Source organism: Culicoides brevitarsis, chromosome 1 (assembly GCF_036172545.1).
Source record: "Culicoides brevitarsis isolate CSIRO-B50_1 chromosome 1, AGI_CSIRO_Cbre_v1, whole genome shotgun sequence".
Lineage (NCBI taxonomy): Eukaryota > Metazoa > Arthropoda > Insecta > Diptera > Ceratopogonidae > Culicoides > Culicoides brevitarsis.
Window position 1 is genome coordinate 37817436 of NC_087085.1, and position 20237 is coordinate 37837672.

The following is a 20237-nucleotide window of genomic DNA, read 5'->3' on the forward strand; positions in this document are numbered from 1 at the left end:
TTTAAAAAATATTGTGAAATACTGCAACTTTGTTTACATTAAAACCACATTCCTTATCAGAAATTGCTCTTTTTAGCAATTCTTATGTCTGTTTGACATTTTTTTCAATTTTTATTTATTTTATAGATTTTCATTTCTTTAGTTTATTAAAAATACTGAAAATGTAAATTTAAAGGAACTTCATTTTAAGGAACTGTCATATTTCTTTAAGTTCAATGGCAATTCTGGCAGTTCGGAGCACATCTCATCCCATTTACTTTGCATCTGCATCCTCCCGAGGTGTCTCCAACGCCTCTTGGTCCCCATCTTAATCCTCGTGTTGCCCAGCAAATCGATACTCTGCACACAGCGCAAATCATTCCGTCGCATCCTTGAGTCTTTTGGATGATTGCCTGAATTTTATAAAGAATTTTGAGAAAATACTTTAAGAAGTTCAATGAAAAAAGGCTTACTCCACATTTGGGACACTCCATAACCTCTCGATTTCGCAACATGGCGTCCATTTGAGCTTGAGTTTGTTTATCGTTTTCAGCTTTTTGTTGTAATTCGCGATCTCGTTTCAGTTTTTCGTGATATTCTTCGCATGTTCCGTCGTGAATTACCTGAAAAAGTTAAATTTAAAAAAAAAGTTTTTTTTTTCTTTTAAAAAATTGAACTTAAAGTTAAAATAACCTCCAAAAAACATAACCTAAAAATTGATTTTTTTCGCGCCAAAAAACAACAAAATATTTGAAAGGAATTTTTTAAATCAATTTAATTTTTTTGGCTTAAAACTTTAATTCTAATTAAAGAAATTGAAATTTTTGAATAAAAATAATTATTTTTTTTAATTAAAATTTTAGTTTAGAAAAATGTAAATATCAAAAATTGGTTTTTAAGCAATAAATTTTTTTTTAAAGTTAAAAATTTTGCAATAATTTTTTTTAATTTTAAAAATTATATTTTTTGAACTGTAAATTTTTTTTTTGCAAAAAATTTTTAAAAATAAAAAATTTCAAATTAAACTTGTTAATTTTTTTTTTTTGAAAATTCAACTTTTGAAGCAAATTTTAATTTTTGAAAAAATTTTTTTAAAAAATTCATCTATAAAAAAATAATTTTTTAAAGAAATCTAAAATTTATAAAAATTCAAATATCTGATGAAACTTTTTAAGACTTGAAAGAAAAAAAATATTTCAATTAAAAATAAATTTTTGCTAAAATACGCTCAAATCAAAAAAAAAATCTCACCTTACACTTCAAACAATTCCGTGCTTGGCAAATGGGACACACAAACATTATCACATTTTCATCATAGGTGCACCATCCCTCGCAATTTGCCACCAAACAATGAAACGTATTTTCCATTTGACTCTCCGCCTGCCTCAAGGACTTTGCCAAATGCTTTTTGTACAGCTCCATCGTGACAATTGCCCGAATTTCGCGGTCCTGCAGGAAACAAAGACACTGATAGACGTCATCTTGAAAGGGACACTTGACTGCTGCTTCGTCGCTGTGCTTAATATGATTCGCCAAACACTCTTTGCAGAACTCATGAAGGCATTCTCGAAGTATAACGCCATCTCCACGCTGACATTTGTCCATACAAATGGCACAATCGAAGGATTCTGAGTTCGGAATGTATCCTCGGGAGTCTAATTCTCGCAATTTTTGATTAAAAATGTTCGCTTGTTCAATATTTTTCACTTCTTTTGGCGTGAGAATCGTTAAAACTTCATAATTTGAGGAAAATTTTAATTCTTTTCCCTTAAAAGGTACTGAAAGAACGGAATTTCCGATGTTAACTGATCCAAGAAGCAAATTTCTCTCATGCGCGACCCTTCCGACGTACAAAATATTCCCATTTTCATCAAAACCCGCTTCAACTGCCCTCGCTGGAAGACTTTTATCCTCCAAAAGTCTTTTCCAACCAAAAAACGAGCCATTTTGAAGCACCGTAAAATCCTCAATGGGCCATTCTTTGCCCTCCAAAGCTACAGTTGCCTTATTTTTTGCATAATTCACCGACACAACCAATAATTTGTTATTTTTTAAGCCTCTTGCCACGTAAATTCCGTTATTTTCGTCGTCCCGGCCCGCTTCGAGAGCAATTCCAGCAATTTGGGAGCCGATTTTCGCCGAAATCCATCGAATTTCCTTCAGTAAAGTCAAAAAATTGACACTTCCCGTGCCTTTTTCGAGGGAAATTTGTAAATTTTGCACCGCAGATGGAGGAAATTGATGCGGGAACGAGCAATAAAGGTTTCCGTTGACTTCCAAGCGGTATCCAGTGTTGCGCGTAACGATGCCAAGACGAAAATTTTTCGGAATTTTAAAGCGTTTGACCAATTCTACGTGATCCCATTGTTTATTTTTGCCACTTTTGCAAATGACTCGCTCCAACGACAGCGATAAGCTTAAAGGTACTCGAGAATCGATTAAATCATCGTCTGCGGTTTTGAATGTTATCGCCAAGCATGAGTCATCTTCCAAATTTACGCCGAATTCGAGCTTGTCAGGCACTGAGAGGCCTCCGGGAAGTGGCAAAGTAAACGGCAACTCGATATTTTTCCTTTCAATGACGGAAATTGACATTTTTTGACGAAAAATCCGCACACAAAAATCACCGACTTTGCAAGATAAGAGAATTTGAGGCGAATTAGCGTGAAAAATGTCAATTGCGTGACAGCTGAATGATGAGAAAGTGTTCCGTTAGATTTCCGTTAGGTTACTTTTCGACCAGATTCGCGTGTGAGAGCGTCGCGCTGCCGATCAAAAGCTATTTTCGAGGCTTTTTTGTCCAAAAATCTCGTGATTTTGTGTGGATGTGTTCGTTTCTCGTCCCGGATTGACGCCAATTGCAAAGATTTGTGAGAAAAATGAAGAGAACTCGTAGCGAAACGCAAAATTCATCGCATCCAAGGTCACCAAAAGCGTCGCCATCTTCGTCGCAGGGCTCGCCATTTTTGGGAAAATACTTTGATGGAGTCACAGGCTTTGAGGCAATGCTAAATGTCGCGGATTTCGACAAGGAAAATGTTTGCGTGAATCTGCAAAGTACGATTCAGAAGCCAGCAAAGTACACGGTGGTTGTGAAAGCGGAAAAGGAACAAAATTCACCGAATGTCGGGTGTATCAGCTTTTCCCAAGTGAGATTTTTTTCGATTTTTTTGAGAAATTTGCTTCAAAAGCGATTTTTTGTGTAGACTTCTGAATGGAAGTTTGTTCTTGCCACCACCGTTGATCCAAATACGCTCGAATACGAGGTCAAAGATGATTTTTTAGTGCTGAAAGCCAAGAATTCCCAAGCTAAAAGAGGAACGAAGCGCAAGGCGATCAATGATGAGTTCAGCGAGAAGCGTGTTAAGCGCTCACGGAAACAATTGGAGATGAAAGCGGATCAGCAAGTTGATGAAAATGCGGATTCTGAGCCTGATGAAAAGGAACAAATTTGGAATCGACTGCCGATCGAGGTAAAAAGAGATTTTTATGATAAGAAATGAGGAAAATTGTTTAAAAATTCTTGAAAAATTTAAAAAATTAAATTTTTTACTTTTGATATTTTAAAAAAATTTTCAGAAAAATTAAATTAATTTTATTTATTTTTCAAATGATTTTTTTTTTTTTGTAAAGTAAGCTTAATATTTTGTTTTTTATTAAAAAAAATTCTAAAATTTTAAGATATTATTAAAAAATCAGCGTTTAAACCTCCAAAGGCTTGACAATTTTTTTTAAGAAAATAAAATACGTAAAAAATACGTAAAAATACGTAAAATATACGTAAAAAAAATTTTAGCCTTGAATTTGTCGAAACTTAGCATACAAAAATTATCAGATTTTTTTGTTTCATCAAATATCGACCCAATATGATCAGAAATGAACTTTAGAATGAATATTTATTCAATTTTAGGCTTAAAACTGGTCAAAAAATGACTTGCAAAAAAATCAGAGTTTGAACCTCCAAACTCTGATTTTTTTGTTACGTCAAATATCGACGCAATATGAACAGAAATCAACTTTAGAATGAATATTTATTCAATTTTAGGCTTAAAAGTGGTCAAAAAATGACTTGCAAAAAAAATCAGAGTTTGAACCTCCAAACTCTGATTTTTTTGTTTCGTCAAATATCGACCCAATATGATCAGAAATTAACTTTAGAATGAATATTTATTCAATTTTAGGCTTAAAACTGGTCAAAAAATGACTTGCAAAAAAAATCAGAGTTTGAACCTCCAAACTCTGATTTTTTTGTTTCGTCAAATATCGACCCAATATGAACAGAAATCAACTTTAGAATGAATATTTATTCAATTTTAGGCTTCAAAAAATGACTTGCAAAAAAATGTTTGTCAAAAAATGAAATGAACTTTAGAATGAATATTTATTCAATTTTACTTTGCAAAAAAAAAAATCAGAGTTTGAACCTCCAAACTCTGATTTTTTTGTTTCGTCAAATATCGACCCAATATGATCAGAAATGAACTTTAGAATGAATATTTATTCAATTTTAGGCTTAAAACTGGTCAAAAAATGACTTGCAAAAAAAAATCAGAGTTTGAACCTCCAAACTCTGATTTTTTTGTTTCGTCAAATATCGACCCAATATGATCAGAAATGTTTCGTCAAATAACTTTAGAATGAATATTTATTCAATTTTAGGCTTAAAACTGGTCAAAAAATGACTTGCAAAAAAAATCAGAGTTTGAACCTCCAAACTCTGATTTTTTTGTTTCGTCAAATATCGACCCAATATGAACAGAAATGAACTTTAGAATGAATATTTATTCAATTTTAGGCTTAAAACTGGTCAAAAAATGACTTGCAAAAAAAATCAGAGTTTGAACCTACAAACTCTGATTTTTTTGTTACGTCAAATATCGACCCAATATGAACAGAAATGAACTTTAGAATGAATATTTATTCAATTTTAGGCTTAAAAAATGACTTGTATAAAAAATCAGAGTTTGAACCTCCAAACTCTGATTTTTTTGTTTCGTCAAATATCGACCCAATATGAACAGAAATGAACTTTAGAATGAATATTTATTCAATTTTAGGCTTAAAACTGGTCAAAAAATGACTTGTTAAATTTATCAGAGTTTGAACCTCCAAACTCTGATTTTTTTGTTTCGTCAAATATCGACCCAATATGAACAGAAATGAACTTTAGAATGAATATTTAATCAATTTCAGCTTAAAACTGGCCAAAAAATGACTTGCAAAAAAATCAGAGTTTGAACCTCCAAACTCTGATAAATCGACCCAATATGAACAGAAATGAACTTTAGAATGAATATTTATTCAATTTTAGGCTTAAAACTGGTCAAAAAATGACTTTTATCAGAGTTTGAACCTCCAAACTCTGATTTTTTTGTTTCGTCAAATATCGACCCAATATGAACAGAAATGAACTTTAGAATGAATATTTATTCAATTTTAGGCTTAAAACTGGTCAAAAAATGACTTGCAAAAAAAATCAGAGTTTGAACCTCCAAAATTTTTTTGTTTCGTCAAATATCGACCCAATATGAACAGAAATGAACTTTAGAATGAATATTTATTCAATTTTAGGCTTAAAACTGGTCAAAAAATGACTTGCAAAAAAATCAGAGTTTGAAACTCCAAACTCTGATTTTTTTGTTTCGTCAAATATCGACCCAATATGATCAGAAATGAACTTTAGAATGAATATTTATTCAATTTTAGGCTTAAAACTGGTCAAAAAATGACTTGTTAAATTTATCAGAGTTTGAACCTCCAAACTCTGATTTTTTTGTTTCGTCAAATATCGACCCAATATGATCAGAAATGAACTTTAGAATGAATATTTATTCAATTTTAGGCTTAAAACTGGTCAAAAAATGACTTGTTAAAAAAATCAGAGTTTGAACCTCCAAACTCTGATTTTTTTGTTTCGTCAAATATCGACCCAATATGAACAGAAATGAACTTTAGAATGAATATTTATTCAATTTTAGGCTTAAAAGTGGTCAAAAAATGACTTGTTAAATTTATCAGAGTTTGAACCTCCAAATCAGAGTTTGAACCTCCAAACAATTTTAGGCTTAAAACTGATTTTTTTGGTCAAATATCAAAAAATGACTTTTGAATATTTATTCAATTTTAGGCTTAAAATTCAAAAAAATCAGAGTTTGAACCTCCAAACTCTGATTTTTTTGTTTCGTCAAATATCGACCCAATATGATCAGAAATGAACTTTAGAATGAATATTTATTCAATTTTAGGCTTAAAACATTTAATTTTAATAAAAATTTGTTTAAGAAATGCAAAAAATCCTAAAATTTTTAAGAATTTTTAAAATCTCACGAAAATTTTCTTCAAAATTTCAGCTCTTATTGCAAATCTTCAAATCCATTGACAACAACAACGATCTCTTGAAATGTTCTCTCGTTTGTCGTCGCTGGCGAGCTGCCGTTCAACAAATTCCGATCGTAAAAATGCTCACGATCGACAACGATTTCTTCCAACCAACCAATTACATGGATTTTTTGGACACTTTTCAGTACCACGATACACTCCCCTTCAACATTATCAACTACACGTACACCAAGAAGCCCGATGTGAGTCAGAACAACGTACTCGACTTCATTCAAGAGCGCGGCAGCAACGTCGAGGTCATCAGCGCTGTCTTGCGCTTCGAAATGCATCGCGGAAAGCAACATTGCCCCCTCCTGGAATGGGTTTCGCAATTCAAGAAATGCAGTTCGCTGAAAGTTCGCATTCACAAATGGGACTCTGAGGTGCCCGTTGACTTTGGAAACGTAAATTTGTCGCACATCAAGGACTTTAACATTGGGGAACAAATGTTCCAACGGATGCAAAACGATTTGGAGGATAGATTCCCGCTTAATGGGTGCAAAGAGAAAATTTTGCACACCTACTTTGAACGTACACGTTCCTATTGATTTGATTATTTTTTCTTTTATTTTTTAAATTCGCTCCAAAAATTGATTTATTATGCAGAAAAAAGTAAGTTTTAGCACGACGCTTCGACCGCAACCCGTAAATCGTCCAAATATTTATCGATTTGTTCTTCCAGCGACAGCACGTAGCCCGTATTGAAATTCTCACTTCCGACGAACGTCACGATGAGCGAAGGCAACTTGTTGAAGTGAATGATCTAGAAGCCGAAATTTATTTTTTATTAATACAAAAATCTTCTGTAAATATTAATAAAACTCACCTGATAATTTGAGTACATGCAAATGATGCTTTTGTTCTTGCCGAGATGCAATTTGCCCGCCTGCTCCGAGCATTGTGTGAAAATTGAGAGTTGCGAAGGTTTTTTCATGAGTGCTTCGGGCGCATTTTCGTTTGCGACTTTGACCAGCGGAACTCCGTCGCGATCTGTCACTAAGATGCAATAAAGCCCGGAAACTTTTTGGAGAAGTCCGTTGAAGTAGTGTTTGATGTCTTCAGACATTTTTTCCGTGAGATTTTGTGAGATTTGTGGAATGCAAAAAATTTCTGGGTGTAAAAAAAGTAAACAACGAGAGAAATGTCAAAATAAAAATCAGCTGTTTCAGGGATGGAAATCGATGGGCATGCGTAATGGGCCCTTTTAGTTCATTTTTGTTCATTCGTGCGAAAAATTTGTGTTCATTTTGGAATTTTGAATCAAATATTATTTATTGAAATTTTTAAATTGAAAAAAATATGCTTCAAAATTGCTCGAAAAAATATTTTTTTGGTTTTTTGAAGAAAGTATTTCAAGTAAAGTGTTAAAATTTTCAAAATTGACCATTTTCTGGTCTTTTTTCCTATTTTTTCAAGAAAATATCAAATGTTCTTTTTAATATTATTTTTCAAATTTTTTTGATATATATTTATTTTAAATTAAATTTTTAACTTGAAATACTCTTTTATTACTCTACTCTTTTAATAGTATTTATTTTATTTTAAAAAAAGTTTTTGGGACAACAAGTTAGAAAAGTCGAATATAGTAAAATTATTTAATTTTTTATTAAATAAATTGCTCATTTTTTTGTTTCAAAATATTTTTTTTTAAAAATATTTAAAAGGAAAATTTGACAAAAATTTCTTTTTACAGTTTTTTTTCAGTTTTTTTTTCTAAAATTTATTTTTTAATTTTTAACTTGAAATATCTTTTATTATTCAAAAGTATTTAAAAAAAAGTTTTTAAGTTAGAAAAGTTTCAGTAAAATTAGCATTTTTGATTAAATAAATTGATTAAAAATGAAAAAATGTTTGAAAAACATTTGGAGCAAGATTTGACAAAAATGGCTTTGACACAGTTTTTTTCTTGATTTAGTTTTCAAAACAAAACTATGTCAAAGAAAATTTTTTTTTCAGTTTCAATTTTTTGGCAGTTTTGAGTTGTAAAATGATTAAAAATGATAAATTAGAGCCCTCTGATAAATTTTTATCCATTTGGAGCAAGATTTGACAAAAATGGCTTTGACACAGTTTTTGATTTAGTTTTGCTCTTGATTTAGTTTTCAAAACAAAACTATGTCAAAGAAAAAATTTTTTTTCAGTTTAAATTTTTTTGCAGTTTTGAGTTATAAAATGAATAAAAATGATAAATTAGAGCCCTCTGATAAATTTTTATCCATTTGGAGCAACTTAAGTATTTGATTAATTTTAAGAAAAAAAAAGTTGAGAGTTTTCAAAAAAATTTAAAAACAATTTTTTTATTGAATATCTGATATTTTTCTCATTTGAAAATTAGAATTTGGTAAAAAATTAACTCTTTTAAAATTTCTTTCTAATTACTAAATAATTTTTTTTTCTGACCTGAATTTTTTTTTAATTTTATTTTGGAAAACATTTTAGGTTAGGCAGTAAAATTTTTAAAAATGAATTTTTTCAATCAAAAATGAACAAAGGGCCCTTTTAATTTGTGAACCTTATCAAAAACTATCAACACCCCTGACAGTAATTTCTTTGTTTTGTTCGTTTAATTTTTTGTCAGCTGCACAAAAAACAAAATTAAATGAATTTCCTTCTAATTTCTTCTTTTCTTCTGCTGCTAATTAGCTTTAGCAATGCCAAAGTCTTCCATTATCAACCTGAACAGGTTCATATTTCGTACGGAGGTGAGTTTTTCCAACATTTTCTTCATAATTTTTTTTAAACTCTTATCTAATTTATTTTTCTTATCTCTCTTTTCATGAAAATATCAAACAAAAATCCAGACAAAATCGATGAAATCGTCGTAACTTGGAGCACTTTCGACGCCACAAACGAATCCACGGTTCTTTTCAACGTTCATGGCGACTTTCATCAAACGCCGGTGTCGGGATTCGCCAAACTCTTCGTCGACGGCGGAGAATTAAAGCATTCGCAGTACATTCATCGCGTCACTTTGCGAAATTTGAAGCCGGCAACGTATTATTCCTACGTTTGTGGCAGCGAACTTGGATGGTCTCCGGTTTTTTCGTTCAAAACTCCTCGTTTCGACTCGAAATGGAGTCCATCGTTTGCGATTTTTGGCGATATGGGCAACGAAAATGCCCAAAGTTTGGCCTTTTTGCAGCGCGAATCGGAACAGGGGATGTACGACGCCATCATTCACGTCGGGGACTTTGCGTACGACATGGATTCGGAAAATGCGACGATCGGCGATGAATTTATGAATCAAATTCAGCAAATTGCTGCTTATGTGCCGTATATGGTGTGCACGGGAAATCACGAGGAAAAGTACAACTTTTCGAATTATCGTGAAAGGTTCAGCATGCCGGGCAACAGTGAGAATCTTTGGTACAGTTTCGACCTTGGACCCGTTCATTTCATCGGAATTTCCACGGAAGTCTATTATTTCTTGAGTTACGGCATCAAAACGTTGGTCAAGCAGTATCTGTGGCTCGAAAAAGACCTCAAAGAAGCGAGCAAACCGGAAAATCGCGCCTTGCGTCCTTGGATCGTCGTTTATGGGCATCGACCGATGTACTGCTCGAACGGAAATGTTGCCGATTGTAACGCTCATGAGACTTTAACGCGTGTCGGATTGCCATTTTTCAAGGCTTTTGGCTTGGAAGAGCTCTTTTATGAACACGGCGTTGATGTGCAGATTTGGGCGCATGAACATTCGTATGAGAGACTCTTTCCGCTGTACAATTACAAAGTCCTTAACGGGAGCAAAGAGGAACCTTATACGAATCCGAGAGCGCCAGTTCATGTGATTACGGGATCAGCCGGTTGTGACGAAGGAAGAACGCCATTTTTGGAAGATCGACCGGCGTGGAGTGCCTTTAGGAGTAACGATTATGGATATACGAGAATGAAGGCGCACAACGAGACGCATTTGTATTTCGAACAAGTGTCGGTCGATAAAAAGGGAGAAATTATCGATTCGTTTTGGATTATCAAAGATCGTCATGATGTACCTTATGCTCAGATGTAATAGAAAAATTCTATAAAAAAAAAATAAATAAAATAAATTCTAATGAAAAATCATTTTTTTTTACTTTTTCTTGCTTTAAAAATTTTTAATTCCCTTTTTCAAAAAAAAATAAAAAAAAAAATTTAAATAAATTAATTTTATATTTAATTTAATTTTAACTTAAAATTTTATATAAAAATGTCTGTTTATTGTAAAATATTTTTTTTGAAAAACAAATTTTTTTTAATTTTTTTTATTTTCAAATTTTAAAATAATATAAACTAAAAAAATAAATTTTTTAAAAAATTACAAACAAAAAATTCAAAAATATTTGATTATAAAAAAATAAATAATGAAAATTTAAATTTATTCGCCTAAAACAAAAATTTGTTTTTAAAAATTATTAAATTTTAAAAAATAATTTTTAAAAAAATTAAATTAAAATTTTAAAAATTAATTTTTTAATTTTTAAATAAAAAAATTAAAAATTAATTTTTAAATAAAAAAAAACAAATTTTTAAATAAAAAAAAAAAATTAAAAATAAAAAATTATACAAAATGCTTGGTTGAATTAAAAAAAAATTGAAATAAAAAAAAATTAAATTAAAAATTAATATTTTAAAACATGAACTTAAAAATTAATTTTAAAAATATTTTTTTTTAATTCCTTTCTTTAAAAAATTTCACTAAACTAACTTGACCTCGCCCAAAAGTCTCGACATTCACAATTCCCCGTTCAATCCATTGTGGAAGTTTTTTTCTTATTTTCTCCTGACTATACCGAACGTCAAGCAAAACAACACTCGCGTAATCGTTAATGTGACGAACTGCTCTTCCAATGCACTGATTGACGGCTTTCATGCACAAATTCTCGTAATATTCGTTGCCAGCGCCAAAAGCCAAATTTTTATCCAAATATTTCATTTTTTCCGAGAGCTCGGGACTAAATTTGTTCGGATATGGAAGTCCAACGACAATTACACATCGCCCAAGGTCATCGGAGAAATTTAAGCCTTCGCTTAGTTTGCCGCCGACGACACTTAGTAACAAGGCACCGTTTTGAGATTCTACAAAAAAAATCAAGATTTTTAAAAATTTCAGTTTAAAATTTAATTTTAGTCTCCAATTTTGCTCAAAAATTAAAATTTTTATGAAGCTCATGAGCAAAACTCACCTTTCGGATTATTTTTCAAAAATTTAATCGCTTTCGAGTATTGATCGAGCAAAGTTTCCGCTTGCACTCCAATTCGTTTCTCCAAAAATACTCGTTTTTTCTTCGAAACACTTTCTAAAAATCCGTTTTCGCTGAAAAATTTGTTAAAATTCTCCAAAGTGTCGTAAGATGAGAAGAAACAAACGACTCCAGCAGGAACTACGTTGCAAATATTCACGAGTGTTGATGAAAGTTCCCTTAGCTGAAAGTAAAAACAAGTGAAAAATAAATCAAAAATGAGATTTTAAGACATGTTTTACCAAATTTTGATCTCCTTTGTTGCTAAAATTAAATAAAAATTCCTTTCCTGTGGGTCCTTTGCTGAAAACGAGCGGCAAGACAGCTTCTTGTTTGACTACGTGGTTGTACAAATGAATATTTACTCGATCCTTGCAATCGGGGAAGAGTTGTTCCGTTAATTCTGTTGTTGGTTGCATCGTTCCGCCCGCTAAAATTATCTGAAATTACAAAATTTGATAGTTTTTTTATTAATATTTTTAATTTTTTTTTTTATTTTTTACATATTAGGTAAATTTTTTTAATAAATTTTTAAACGTTTTAAATTTTTTTTAATTTCTTTTAAAAATTTGATTATTTTTTTATAATTTTCCATTTAAAATAAATTCATGATTAATTAATTATTTTCAATCAAAGATTTTTAATTAAATTTTCGGAAATTTTTTATACTTATTTTTTTAATTTATTTTTATTCCTTTAATTATTTAAAGTTTTTATTTAAAATTATTTCTTAATTAAATTAGTTTTTTTTTCTCATGAAACCCCTTATGAGACAAAAATAAAAATTTTAAATTTAATTGCTTTAAAAAATTTTTCGTTTTTTTTGATTAATTTATTAATTTTTTTGAAAATTATTATTATTTTCTAAATATTTATTTATTTTTTTAATATTTTAATTTTTTCATTTTAAAAATTATTTATTTTGTTAAAATTGATTTTTTTAATTATATTTTTTTTTTAATTTTTATTATTTTTTTTTGTTTAATTTTCATTTTAATTTTTTATTTTATTTTAATTTTATTTATTTAAAATTTCTATTTTTTTATTTATTTTTTTTATTTCTTAATTTTGTTCGATTTTTTTTTAAATTTTTCTTAAAAAAAAATCCAAAAAATTTCAAATTTTAAAAAACTTACTGCTCGACATTGCTCTACAAGATCCTTAAAATGCGCTCCCGGATTCAAAACAAGATATTTAATGAACGTTTCCTTGCCCTGCGACACCAAAATCCTTCCATCTTCGAATTCTTCGAGGAAACATTCGAGCAACGAGAGGAAGGGTCTTATCGAATTCGTTAAAATTTGCACATTTTCTCTTTCTTCAAGCGATTTTTCCTTCATCGGAGCTTCAATTTCCGCATTTTTATTATTTTTCGGTTTATTTTGCTCTTCCAACTGCTTCAAATACGACTTAATTCCTTCTTTTTTCTCAATTTTTTCCGTTTTTTTCTCCTTTCGACTTTCACTAACGGCAAATCCGTGCAATTTTTCCGCCAATCGCGTATCTTTGGCAAATCGACAGAGCTCGGAGATATTAATGTCGAACAATTCCGTCTCCGTGAGAAGTTCACAGACGGAAATCATCTTACTGGCTTCGGAATTTTTAATTAAGGCGATCAATCTTTTTGCCACGTAAATAAATTGGTTGATCCTGAGCACGGATTTGGCGGAAAATCTCGCTAAATATCGTTTTTTATAATTTTCCAGCTGTTCTCGCAGCTCGAGGAGCTCTTTTAACGAAATTTGCGCGGAATGAATGGCTGAAATTGTGTCGAGAAGGTTGTGAGCCTCGTCAATGACCAAAACGGCGCCTTTTACATTGATTCCGAGCTGTTCGCGTGTTTTTTTGTGCAAAATCATCTGATACGGAACCATGACGACTTGCGAATCGCTCGCTGCGAGCCGTGACGAGTAATATGGACATGCCTTGTGCTGTTTCGCGACTTTTACGAGGTCTTCGATGTCCATTATTTCCGATAAAGATTCATTTTTGAGCTTTTCCAGCGCGGAATTTGAATTAAAAGGACACTTTTTGGCGGTTTTTGACTTTTTTGTGGCTTTTCCATCGACATCGCGGGCTCTCGTGGTGCTTTTTGACCCTTTTTGGAGCTCCAAACAACGTTCGTTGATCAAAGAGTTCGTTTTTAGCGCTTTGACTTCCGGATTTATGCAGTAATTTTGACGCGAAGCTAATGCCGTGACACGAGTTTCCGCTCCAAACACAGTTTTTTTGATTTCTTGCACGACTTGCGACAATTGCGAATGCGTTCGACTGCAAAAAAATATTTTCGTGTCGTGAAATTTGTCGTTTTCATCGGAAATTTCTTCGAAACTGTCGTTACTTGACGCATCGTCGATCAAAAATTGGTCTTCCAAGTCATTTTCGTCGCTCGGATCAACTTTTTCCGTTAATTCATCAACTTTTTCCTTGGATTTGATGAATTTTTGTATCTCAACTTGGAGTTTTCGACTACTTCGGATGTCTTTGATGCGTTTTTGGTACTCCAGCAAGGCGTCGAATTCACTTTTCAGCTGCGACAGGAGTTGCTTTTTTTGTAAAGTCTCGTATTGACCGCTGATCCAATCGTTTGATGTCGAATTTTCTTTGTCTAATTCGCGGATTTCATGATTTAGCTTCGAAATTCGGTCTTGAAGTTCTTCGTTGACGGCTTTTTCGTGCTGCAACAACCAAGTTAGGGCTCCGCAGGTCAGAGTTAAGGTCTTTCCCGTGCCTGTGGGACTCTCAAAGATGCCAATTCCTTTCGTTTCGATCGTTTTGAACAATTGTCGCATGAAATCCTGCTGAATTTCGTACGGAGTGAAGGGAAAGTTGAACGAATCTGGCAATTTTAGGGATTTTTCTCGTTCGTACATGATTAAAAATCGACATTTGTTGAAAAAATTATGATTTTTTTTGATTCGCGCTTAAAATTTTTATCAGTACTGCATTTTTTCGGGACAAAACCCACGAAATTTTTTATCATTTTCATTCGTCTCAACCAAGGGGTCGTTCAAAATGGCGAAACAGCGAGCCCCAAATATGACGTAACAAAAAATTTTACATTTTTCATTGGGAAAATTGCTATCCCAGTGCACATTTTGCTTTAAAAAATGTCTCTCGGGTCAAAATTTAAGGTGACTCAAGCGATATTTCCCCATTTGAAGGCAAATAATCTGGTTGGCCTATTCGTGCGACAAACAAAATAGCTGAAAATTCCCAAAAAATACAAAAATTCACAATGAAGATGGAAACAGAGGAGGATCTCTCGTCGTTATACGAGTTAAATGTGAGTCCAAGCCCGCTTTCGTCACAAAAACATCCAAGAAATAGACAAAAAATTGTCGGTTTTTGCGAAAAATTGTTCCGCGTTGATGCTTTTGTCCAAGCCCGACTTATTTTGCGTGAATTTTCCGATAAAATTAATTTTTTCGGGCAAAGTGAAAGTCAAATTCGTGATATTTTAAGCCGAATTGTTGATTTTTCACATAAAATCCACATCCGACAAGAGTTTTTACGGATTTTATGTGATTCCCGGCAATTCGGATGTCGCTGGATGTTTTAATGGTTTGTTTACATGCAGAATTTTTTCATAAAAATTTTTTTTTTTTTTTTAGTCTTCGCTCACGGAAGGATGTCGCTTGCCATGTCGGATGTCGGGCACGAATGATTGGCCACTCGCCGAGATTATTAGCATTAAGGAACAATCAGACGGGTCACGGTATTATTATGTTCACTACGTAGATTGTGAGTATTTTTCAATTTTTTGATGCATTTCAAAGAAAATTTAAGGAAAATTTGATTTTACGAAAGATCTAAATAAAAAAAATTTAAAAAAAATTAAAAATTTTATCAAAAGTTATGAAATATCAGGAAAAATTTATAAAATTTTCAAAAATTTTTAACAATTTTAATAAATTATTTAGAATTTCTTCTGAAATTAATAAAATTTTGTGAGATTGTGTAAAAAAAATTAAAAATAATATTTTAAAAATTCTTTCCAGTTAAATTAAAATAAATTTATTGAATTAAATTTTATAAAAAAATTAAAATTAATGAAAATTTTTCAAAAAATCGAAGATAAATAAAAAGAAATTTTATAAAAAATTTAATTTAATTTAATTAGAAATTAATTAATTAATTAGAAATAAATTTATAAAAAAATAAAATAAAATATCAAAAAAAAAATTAAAAAATCGCAAATATGAAAATTCAATTGAAATAAATTTCCCAAGAAATTTTTGATATTCAAATAAAATAGGAAAAATATTGAAAAATTTATTAATTAATTAATTTATTTATTTTTTTAAAAAAATTTAAAAAAAATCGAAAAAAAAAAATTCAGAACATTTGAAAAAAAATCTTTAGCTCTTCTGATAAAAATAAAAATTATTATAAAGCAAAAAAAAAAAAAATAAATAAAAAATTAAAAAATTTTAACGTGTAAAATTAAATCAAAGAAAAAAAATTAAATTCAAAGAAATCATAAAAATTAAAATATAAAATTAACAAATCTTTTAAAAAATTTCATAAAAATTTAAAAATATTTTAAATATTAAAAAAAATAATATTTAATGTTTTTTTTTTGTTATTTTTAGTCAACAAACGTCTCGACGAGTGGGTAACAGACGAATATTTGGACACGCGAAAAGTGCAATTTCCCCGAAAAGATGGAAAAGATCAAACTGGCACAAATACGGGCGTGTCGACGCCAAAACGCACGCTTCCCTCAATCACAAACTTGAGTCGCCCCAGCAGTCCCGTGTCCTCGACGACGCCAAATCCGCCCACAAATGCCAACAGCAACGAAAATCCGCTCGTGAACGGAAACGCCGTGCTTGCTGCCGCCCTGCAAAAGCGAATGTCGCGCAAACGAAAAAACACGGCGCCTCCCGATACCGCACCGAGCGAAGATTCCGAAGATACGCCGCCAACACCACGACAATCGGGCAGTATGGTTCAGGGACATCACGACGACGTCGTCACCCGCATGAAAAACGTACAAATGATCGAATTGGGCAAGCATCGCATCAAGCCGTGGTACTTTGCTCCCTACCCGCCGGAAATGTGTGCCATGCCCTGCATTTTTATCTGTGAATTTTGCTTGAAATACCGCAAAAGTCGCGTTTGTCTCGAACGACACATCGCCAAATGCACGCTTCGTCATCCGCCGGGCAACGAAATTTACCGCAAACACACAATTTCCTTCTTCGAGATCGATGGGCGCAAGAATAAAATTTACGCGCAGAATTTGTGTCTCCTCGCGAAGCTCTTTCTCGACCACAAGACGCTTTATTACGACACAGATCCCTTTTTGTTCTACGTCATGACGGAATTCGATTGTCGCGGCTTTCATATTGTCGGATATTTCTCGAAGGAGAAGGAAAGTACGGAAGATTACAATGTTGCTTGCATTCTCACACTGCCGCCGTATCAACGAAAAGGTTACGGAAAACTCCTCATCGAGTTCAGCTACGAGTTGTCAAAGTTTGAAGGCAAAACAGGATCTCCCGAAAAACCGTTGTCAGATTTGGGGCTGCTTTCGTATCGAAGTTATTGGGCGCAACGCATTTTGGAAATTCTGTTGGAACAAAAACCTGCGGGCGACATGGAGAAACCTCAATTGACGATCAAGTAAGTTTTTAATTTAAAAAAAAAAATTTAAAAAATTTAAAAAAATTTTTTTTAAATTTTTAAAAAAAAATTTTTAAAAAATTTTTATTAATAATTTTCTTAAAAATTTCAAATTATTTTTTTAAATATTTTTTTTTTTTAATTTTCGAGTAAATTTTATTTAAAAAATTTTTAAAATTTTATTTTTTTATTTAATTTATTTGTTTTATTTTAATAAAATTATAGTTTTTGTGTTTTTTAAAGAAAAAAAATTAAACAATTTTTTGAATTAATTTTTTTTTTCATTGGAAAAATTTCTAATTCATTGATGATAATAATTTTTTAAATTTTTTCTTAAAAAAAAATAATTAAATTATTTTTTCTTTTTTTTTAGTGAAATTTGCGAAATGACGAGCATCAAGAAAGAAGACGTAATTTCGACGCTGCAAATTCTCAACCTCATCAACTACTACAAGGGACAATACATTCTGTGTATTACAAAAGACATCATTGACTCACACAACAAGGCGATGGAGCAAAGAAAAGTGCGAATCGATCCGAAATGTCTGCATTGGACACCGAAAGATTGGTCAAAACGTTCCAAATGGTAACTCTCTCGCACGGTATTTCGACGCACCTTTTTTATTTAGGACACTGATACCTTAACGTAGAGGTATAAGAAAAATACAAATTGAATCATGATAATGTAATTCTGTCAAAATAAAGTTAAGGCGTATTTAAGAAATAAATTAAAATGTGTTTTTATTTCTTTTTAATTTTTTTTTTCTCAAGAAATTTAAAAAAATTATTTTTTTTCACAAATTTTTATATTTTTATCTTTTTCGGAATGGATTTTGATTTTAAAAAAATATTCGAATTAGCAGAAATCAATTTTCAAATTTTTAACAGTAATTTTTTGAATTGACATTTAGGAATTTTTGATTAATTTTTTAAATTTATGTTATAAAATATAAAAAATTAGATAATATCATATCTAAAAATGTATGTTAAATTCTATTTTAATTATATTTCAAAAAATTAACAAGACAAGGTAAAGTAAAAAAAATAAAATGTAAATAAAAAAATTATTTAAAACTCACCTTCGATTCCAAAATTTTAGAAAACTCGCAAAAAAGAAAAATTTAAAAATTATATTTTTGTTCTTTTTTTCAATAAAATATAGAATCTATATTTTTCATCATAATATATATTCGTTACATGGTTTTTGTATTAATATTAATTTTATAACATTATATCGACTTACATTTTATTTTTTTTTCTTATATAATTTTTAACATTTTAATTTTTGATTGACTTGACTTTTTATTTTTAATATTAAATTTTATTCTTTTGCTTTCTTATTTTTCATTTTTAATATAAATAGACATTTAAGAGTTTTTTCTTCATTATTTTTAATATTTATCTTTAATATATATTATTGAATTTTATTTTTTTTTTTCATAAATCGATTACTTTGTAACAATCATATAACTTAAAAATCTTATAAAATAGCTGGTTCGATTATTTTTATTAATATTAGTATAAAGCTGTGTGTGTATATGGATTTCTGGTAATTTATTTTTTTTTTCTTTAAGTGACACTTATTTTTTTTAATATTATGTTTATTGTATATAAATTTATCTTAAAAACTATTTTTTTAAATTTTATATTAAAATATAGAAAAGTCGTAAAGTAATTTATTCATAGATTCAACAAAGTAAAAATTATATGAAAATATGAAAAATAATGAGGATTAACACATTTTCAAGACGCTTTTACAAAAAGCTAATTAATTTTAAATTTCATTTTTTTTGTTCTTTTTTTAATTTTTTTTTTACAAAATTTATTTTCTTAAAAATTATTTAAACATAACTTAACATGAAATAAATTTTATTGTGATGGATAATAATACAAAACGTTTCTGGATAAAAATTTTTAATTTTTTAATAATAATAATAATTTAATTATTAATAATTATTAGTAGTGGTTGTTGTTCTATAGTACTTCTTATAATAATTTTTATTTTTTATTAATAAGCAATAAAAAATTAGGTAATTTTATGAAATAGTTGTAAAAATTCAATGATGGTAAGGACTTATTTTTTTTTTAAATTATTATTAATAATATTTTAAATAATATTAATAATAATTATTTTATATGAAAAGTTATTTTATTTTTAATTATTATTTAAAGCTAAAGATACAGCAACATTAAAAAAGTATTTTTTTTATAGAAAACTCATTTACTCAAACATTCATACTAAATTCAAAATTAATTTGCAAAAAATACATGTTTTTTAATTTTATATTTGTTCAAATAATGTTTTTAGATTTTTATATGTTACAAAATTATTGTTTTTTTTTTTTTAATTCAGTATAACCGATTCAAAAAATATCTTTGACAGTTTATTGAAATTTTTATCATTTTTTAAATAAAAAAAATATTTTTTAAAATAATAAAATAATTAAAATACCTATTTAAAATATTTTAAAAATATTTTTTAAAATATTTTTTTAATATTTTTGAAATATATTTTTTAAATGAAAATTATTTTTAACTTTTTTTATTTTTACAATCATAAAAAAATAATTTAAAAAAAATATAAACCTTTAAACTATCAATTTTAATTTTTTGATATTCGGTCCTGAATTATTTTATCACTTGGATACGTTTTTTGCTCGTGTCAAAAGTGATCAAGTGTGAAAGCTATAAAAAATGTGCATAAAAAGTGCAAAAAAAATATTTTCATCTAAAAAAAAATAAATTGTGCATAATACCTGTTAAACCCCTATTACTCAAAATAGGTTGGCAAATGACTATGAATCCTTTTATTTAATTAATTTTTCTCTTTTCGATACAAATTCCAAAATCAACGACATTCGTACCGTGATTCACTCATCGCACTTAAATTCGAACTTTAGTTCTTCAAACAAAAAGATTAAATTTGCGTCACTCGTATGTCGGCGACATTTGTGACGTTTCTTATCATAATATCACTTATAATCTTGCCGATTTAAATTTAATCGTAAATTGTAGACGAAAAAAATGCAT

General features: G+C 29.8%; 6 protein-coding genes across 8 annotated transcripts; 3 read left to right on the forward strand and 3 right to left on the reverse strand.

Annotated features, from left to right (window-relative positions):
• Positions 1-100: 100 nt before the first annotated feature.
• On the reverse strand, positions 101-2622 carry LOC134828032 (uncharacterized). 2 transcript variants are annotated; one of them, XM_063840977.1, is made up of 3 exons: positions 1231-2622; positions 453-602; positions 101-392 (listed from the first exon to the last, which is right to left on the reverse strand). In XM_063840977.1, exons 1-3 carry the CDS (start codon positions 2572-2574, stop codon positions 213-215), a joined length of 1674 nt encoding a protein of 557 aa, XP_063697047.1. In that variant the 5' UTR covers positions 2575-2622; the 3' UTR covers positions 101-212. The 2 variants fall into 2 exon arrangements, 1 of the variants encoding a protein (XP_063697047.1); XR_010161847.1 differs by having other exon boundaries at positions 259-392; positions 1236-2622.
• A 94-nt stretch (positions 2623-2716) lies between these two features.
• Positions 2717-7206, forward strand: LOC134828033 (uncharacterized). Of its 2 annotated transcripts, XR_010161848.1 has the most exons (4): positions 2717-3128; positions 3186-3452; positions 6330-6969; positions 7040-7206. XR_010161848.1 is itself a non-coding variant. In XM_063840978.1 (3 exons), exons 1-3 carry the CDS (start codon positions 2859-2861, stop codon positions 6903-6905), a joined length of 1113 nt encoding a protein of 370 aa, XP_063697048.1. In that variant the 5' UTR covers positions 2717-2858; the 3' UTR covers positions 6906-7206. The 2 variants fall into 2 exon arrangements, 1 of the variants encoding a protein (XP_063697048.1); XM_063840978.1 differs by having other exon boundaries at positions 6330-7206.
• On the reverse strand, positions 6977-7485 carry LOC134828034 (ragulator complex protein LAMTOR3 homolog). The gene is made up of 2 exons (XM_063840979.1): positions 7184-7485; positions 6977-7120 (listed from the first exon to the last, which is right to left on the reverse strand). Exons 1-2 carry the CDS (start codon positions 7421-7423, stop codon positions 6977-6979), a joined length of 384 nt encoding a protein of 127 aa, XP_063697049.1. The 5' UTR covers positions 7424-7485.
• Positions 7486-8891: 1406 nt separating this feature from the next.
• On the forward strand, positions 8892-10431 carry LOC134827195 (acid phosphatase type 7-like). Its single transcript, XM_063839771.1, has 2 exons — positions 8892-9059; positions 9159-10431. The coding sequence occupies exons 1-2, from the start codon at positions 8957-8959 to the stop codon at positions 10364-10366; spliced, it is 1311 nt and encodes a 436-aa protein (XP_063695841.1). The 5' UTR covers positions 8892-8956; the 3' UTR covers positions 10367-10431.
• A 545-nt stretch (positions 10432-10976) lies between these two features.
• LOC134828031 (ATP-dependent DNA helicase DDX11) lies at positions 10977-14449 on the reverse strand. The gene is made up of 4 exons (XM_063840976.1): positions 12713-14449; positions 11819-12016; positions 11520-11760; positions 10977-11412 (listed from the first exon to the last, which is right to left on the reverse strand). The coding sequence occupies exons 1-4, from the start codon at positions 14447-14449 to the stop codon at positions 11006-11008; spliced, it is 2583 nt and encodes an 860-aa protein (XP_063697046.1). The 3' UTR covers positions 10977-11005.
• A 291-nt stretch (positions 14450-14740) lies between these two features.
• LOC134834810 (histone acetyltransferase Tip60) lies at positions 14741-17916 on the forward strand. Its single transcript, XM_063849596.1, has 4 exons — positions 14741-14862; positions 15191-15320; positions 16172-17207; positions 17581-17916. Exons 1-4 carry the CDS (start codon positions 14815-14817, stop codon positions 17795-17797), a joined length of 1431 nt encoding a protein of 476 aa, XP_063705666.1. The 5' UTR covers positions 14741-14814; the 3' UTR covers positions 17798-17916.
• Positions 17917-20237: the final 2321 nt, after the last annotated feature.

What these genes read in the sequence shown, in the direction of transcription:
- LOC134828032 (XM_063840977.1), bottom strand. Translation starts at nt 2,574, where the DNA reads ATGTCAATTTCCGTCATTGAAAGGAAAAATATCGAGTTGCCGTTTACT. An exon ending in GGAATTGTTTGAAGTGTAAG is followed by an intron (nt 603 to 1,230) that starts GTGAGATTTTTT and finishes TAACTTTTTCAG; the next exon opens with GTAATTCACGACGGAACATG. An exon ending in TGGAGTGTCCCAAATGTGGA is followed by an intron (nt 393 to 452) that starts GTAAGCCTTTTT and finishes TATAAAATTCAG; the next exon opens with GCAATCATCCAAAAGACTCA.
- LOC134828033 (XM_063840978.1), top strand. Translation starts at nt 2,859, where the DNA reads ATGAAGAGAACTCGTAGCGAAACGCAAAATTCATCGCATCCAAGGTCA. An exon ending in GGTGTATCAGCTTTTCCCAA is followed by an intron (nt 3,129 to 3,185) that starts GTGAGATTTTTT and finishes TTTTTTGTGTAG; the next exon opens with ACTTCTGAATGGAAGTTTGT. An exon ending in GGAATCGACTGCCGATCGAG is followed by an intron (nt 3,453 to 6,329) that starts GTAAAAAGAGAT and finishes TCAAAATTTCAG; the next exon opens with CTCTTATTGCAAATCTTCAA.
- LOC134828034 (XM_063840979.1), bottom strand. Translation starts at nt 7,423, where the DNA reads ATGTCTGAAGACATCAAACACTACTTCAACGGACTTCTCCAAAAAGTT. An exon ending in GCATGTACTCAAATTATCAG is followed by an intron (nt 7,121 to 7,183) that starts GTGAGTTTTATT and finishes TTCGGCTTCTAG; the next exon opens with ATCATTCACTTCAACAAGTT.
- LOC134827195 (XM_063839771.1), top strand. Translation starts at nt 8,957, where the DNA reads ATGAATTTCCTTCTAATTTCTTCTTTTCTTCTGCTGCTAATTAGCTTT. An exon ending in GGTTCATATTTCGTACGGAG is followed by an intron (nt 9,060 to 9,158) that starts GTGAGTTTTTCC and finishes ACAAAAATCCAG; the next exon opens with ACAAAATCGATGAAATCGTC.
- LOC134828031 (XM_063840976.1), bottom strand. Translation starts at nt 14,449, where the DNA reads ATGTACGAACGAGAAAAATCCCTAAAATTGCCAGATTCGTTCAACTTT. An exon ending in TTGTAGAGCAATGTCGAGCA is followed by an intron (nt 12,017 to 12,712) that starts GTAAGTTTTTTA and finishes TTGTAATTTCAG; the next exon opens with ATAATTTTAGCGGGCGGAAC. An exon ending in TTTGAAAAATAATCCGAAAG is followed by an intron (nt 11,413 to 11,519) that starts GTGAGTTTTGCT and finishes TTTTTTTTGTAG; the next exon opens with AATCTCAAAACGGTGCCTTG.
- LOC134834810 (XM_063849596.1), top strand. Translation starts at nt 14,815, where the DNA reads ATGAAGATGGAAACAGAGGAGGATCTCTCGTCGTTATACGAGTTAAAT. An exon ending in CGTCGTTATACGAGTTAAAT is followed by an intron (nt 14,863 to 15,190) that starts GTGAGTCCAAGC and finishes TTTTTTTTTTAG; the next exon opens with TCTTCGCTCACGGAAGGATG. An exon ending in TTATGTTCACTACGTAGATT is followed by an intron (nt 15,321 to 16,171) that starts GTGAGTATTTTT and finishes TGTTATTTTTAG; the next exon opens with TCAACAAACGTCTCGACGAG.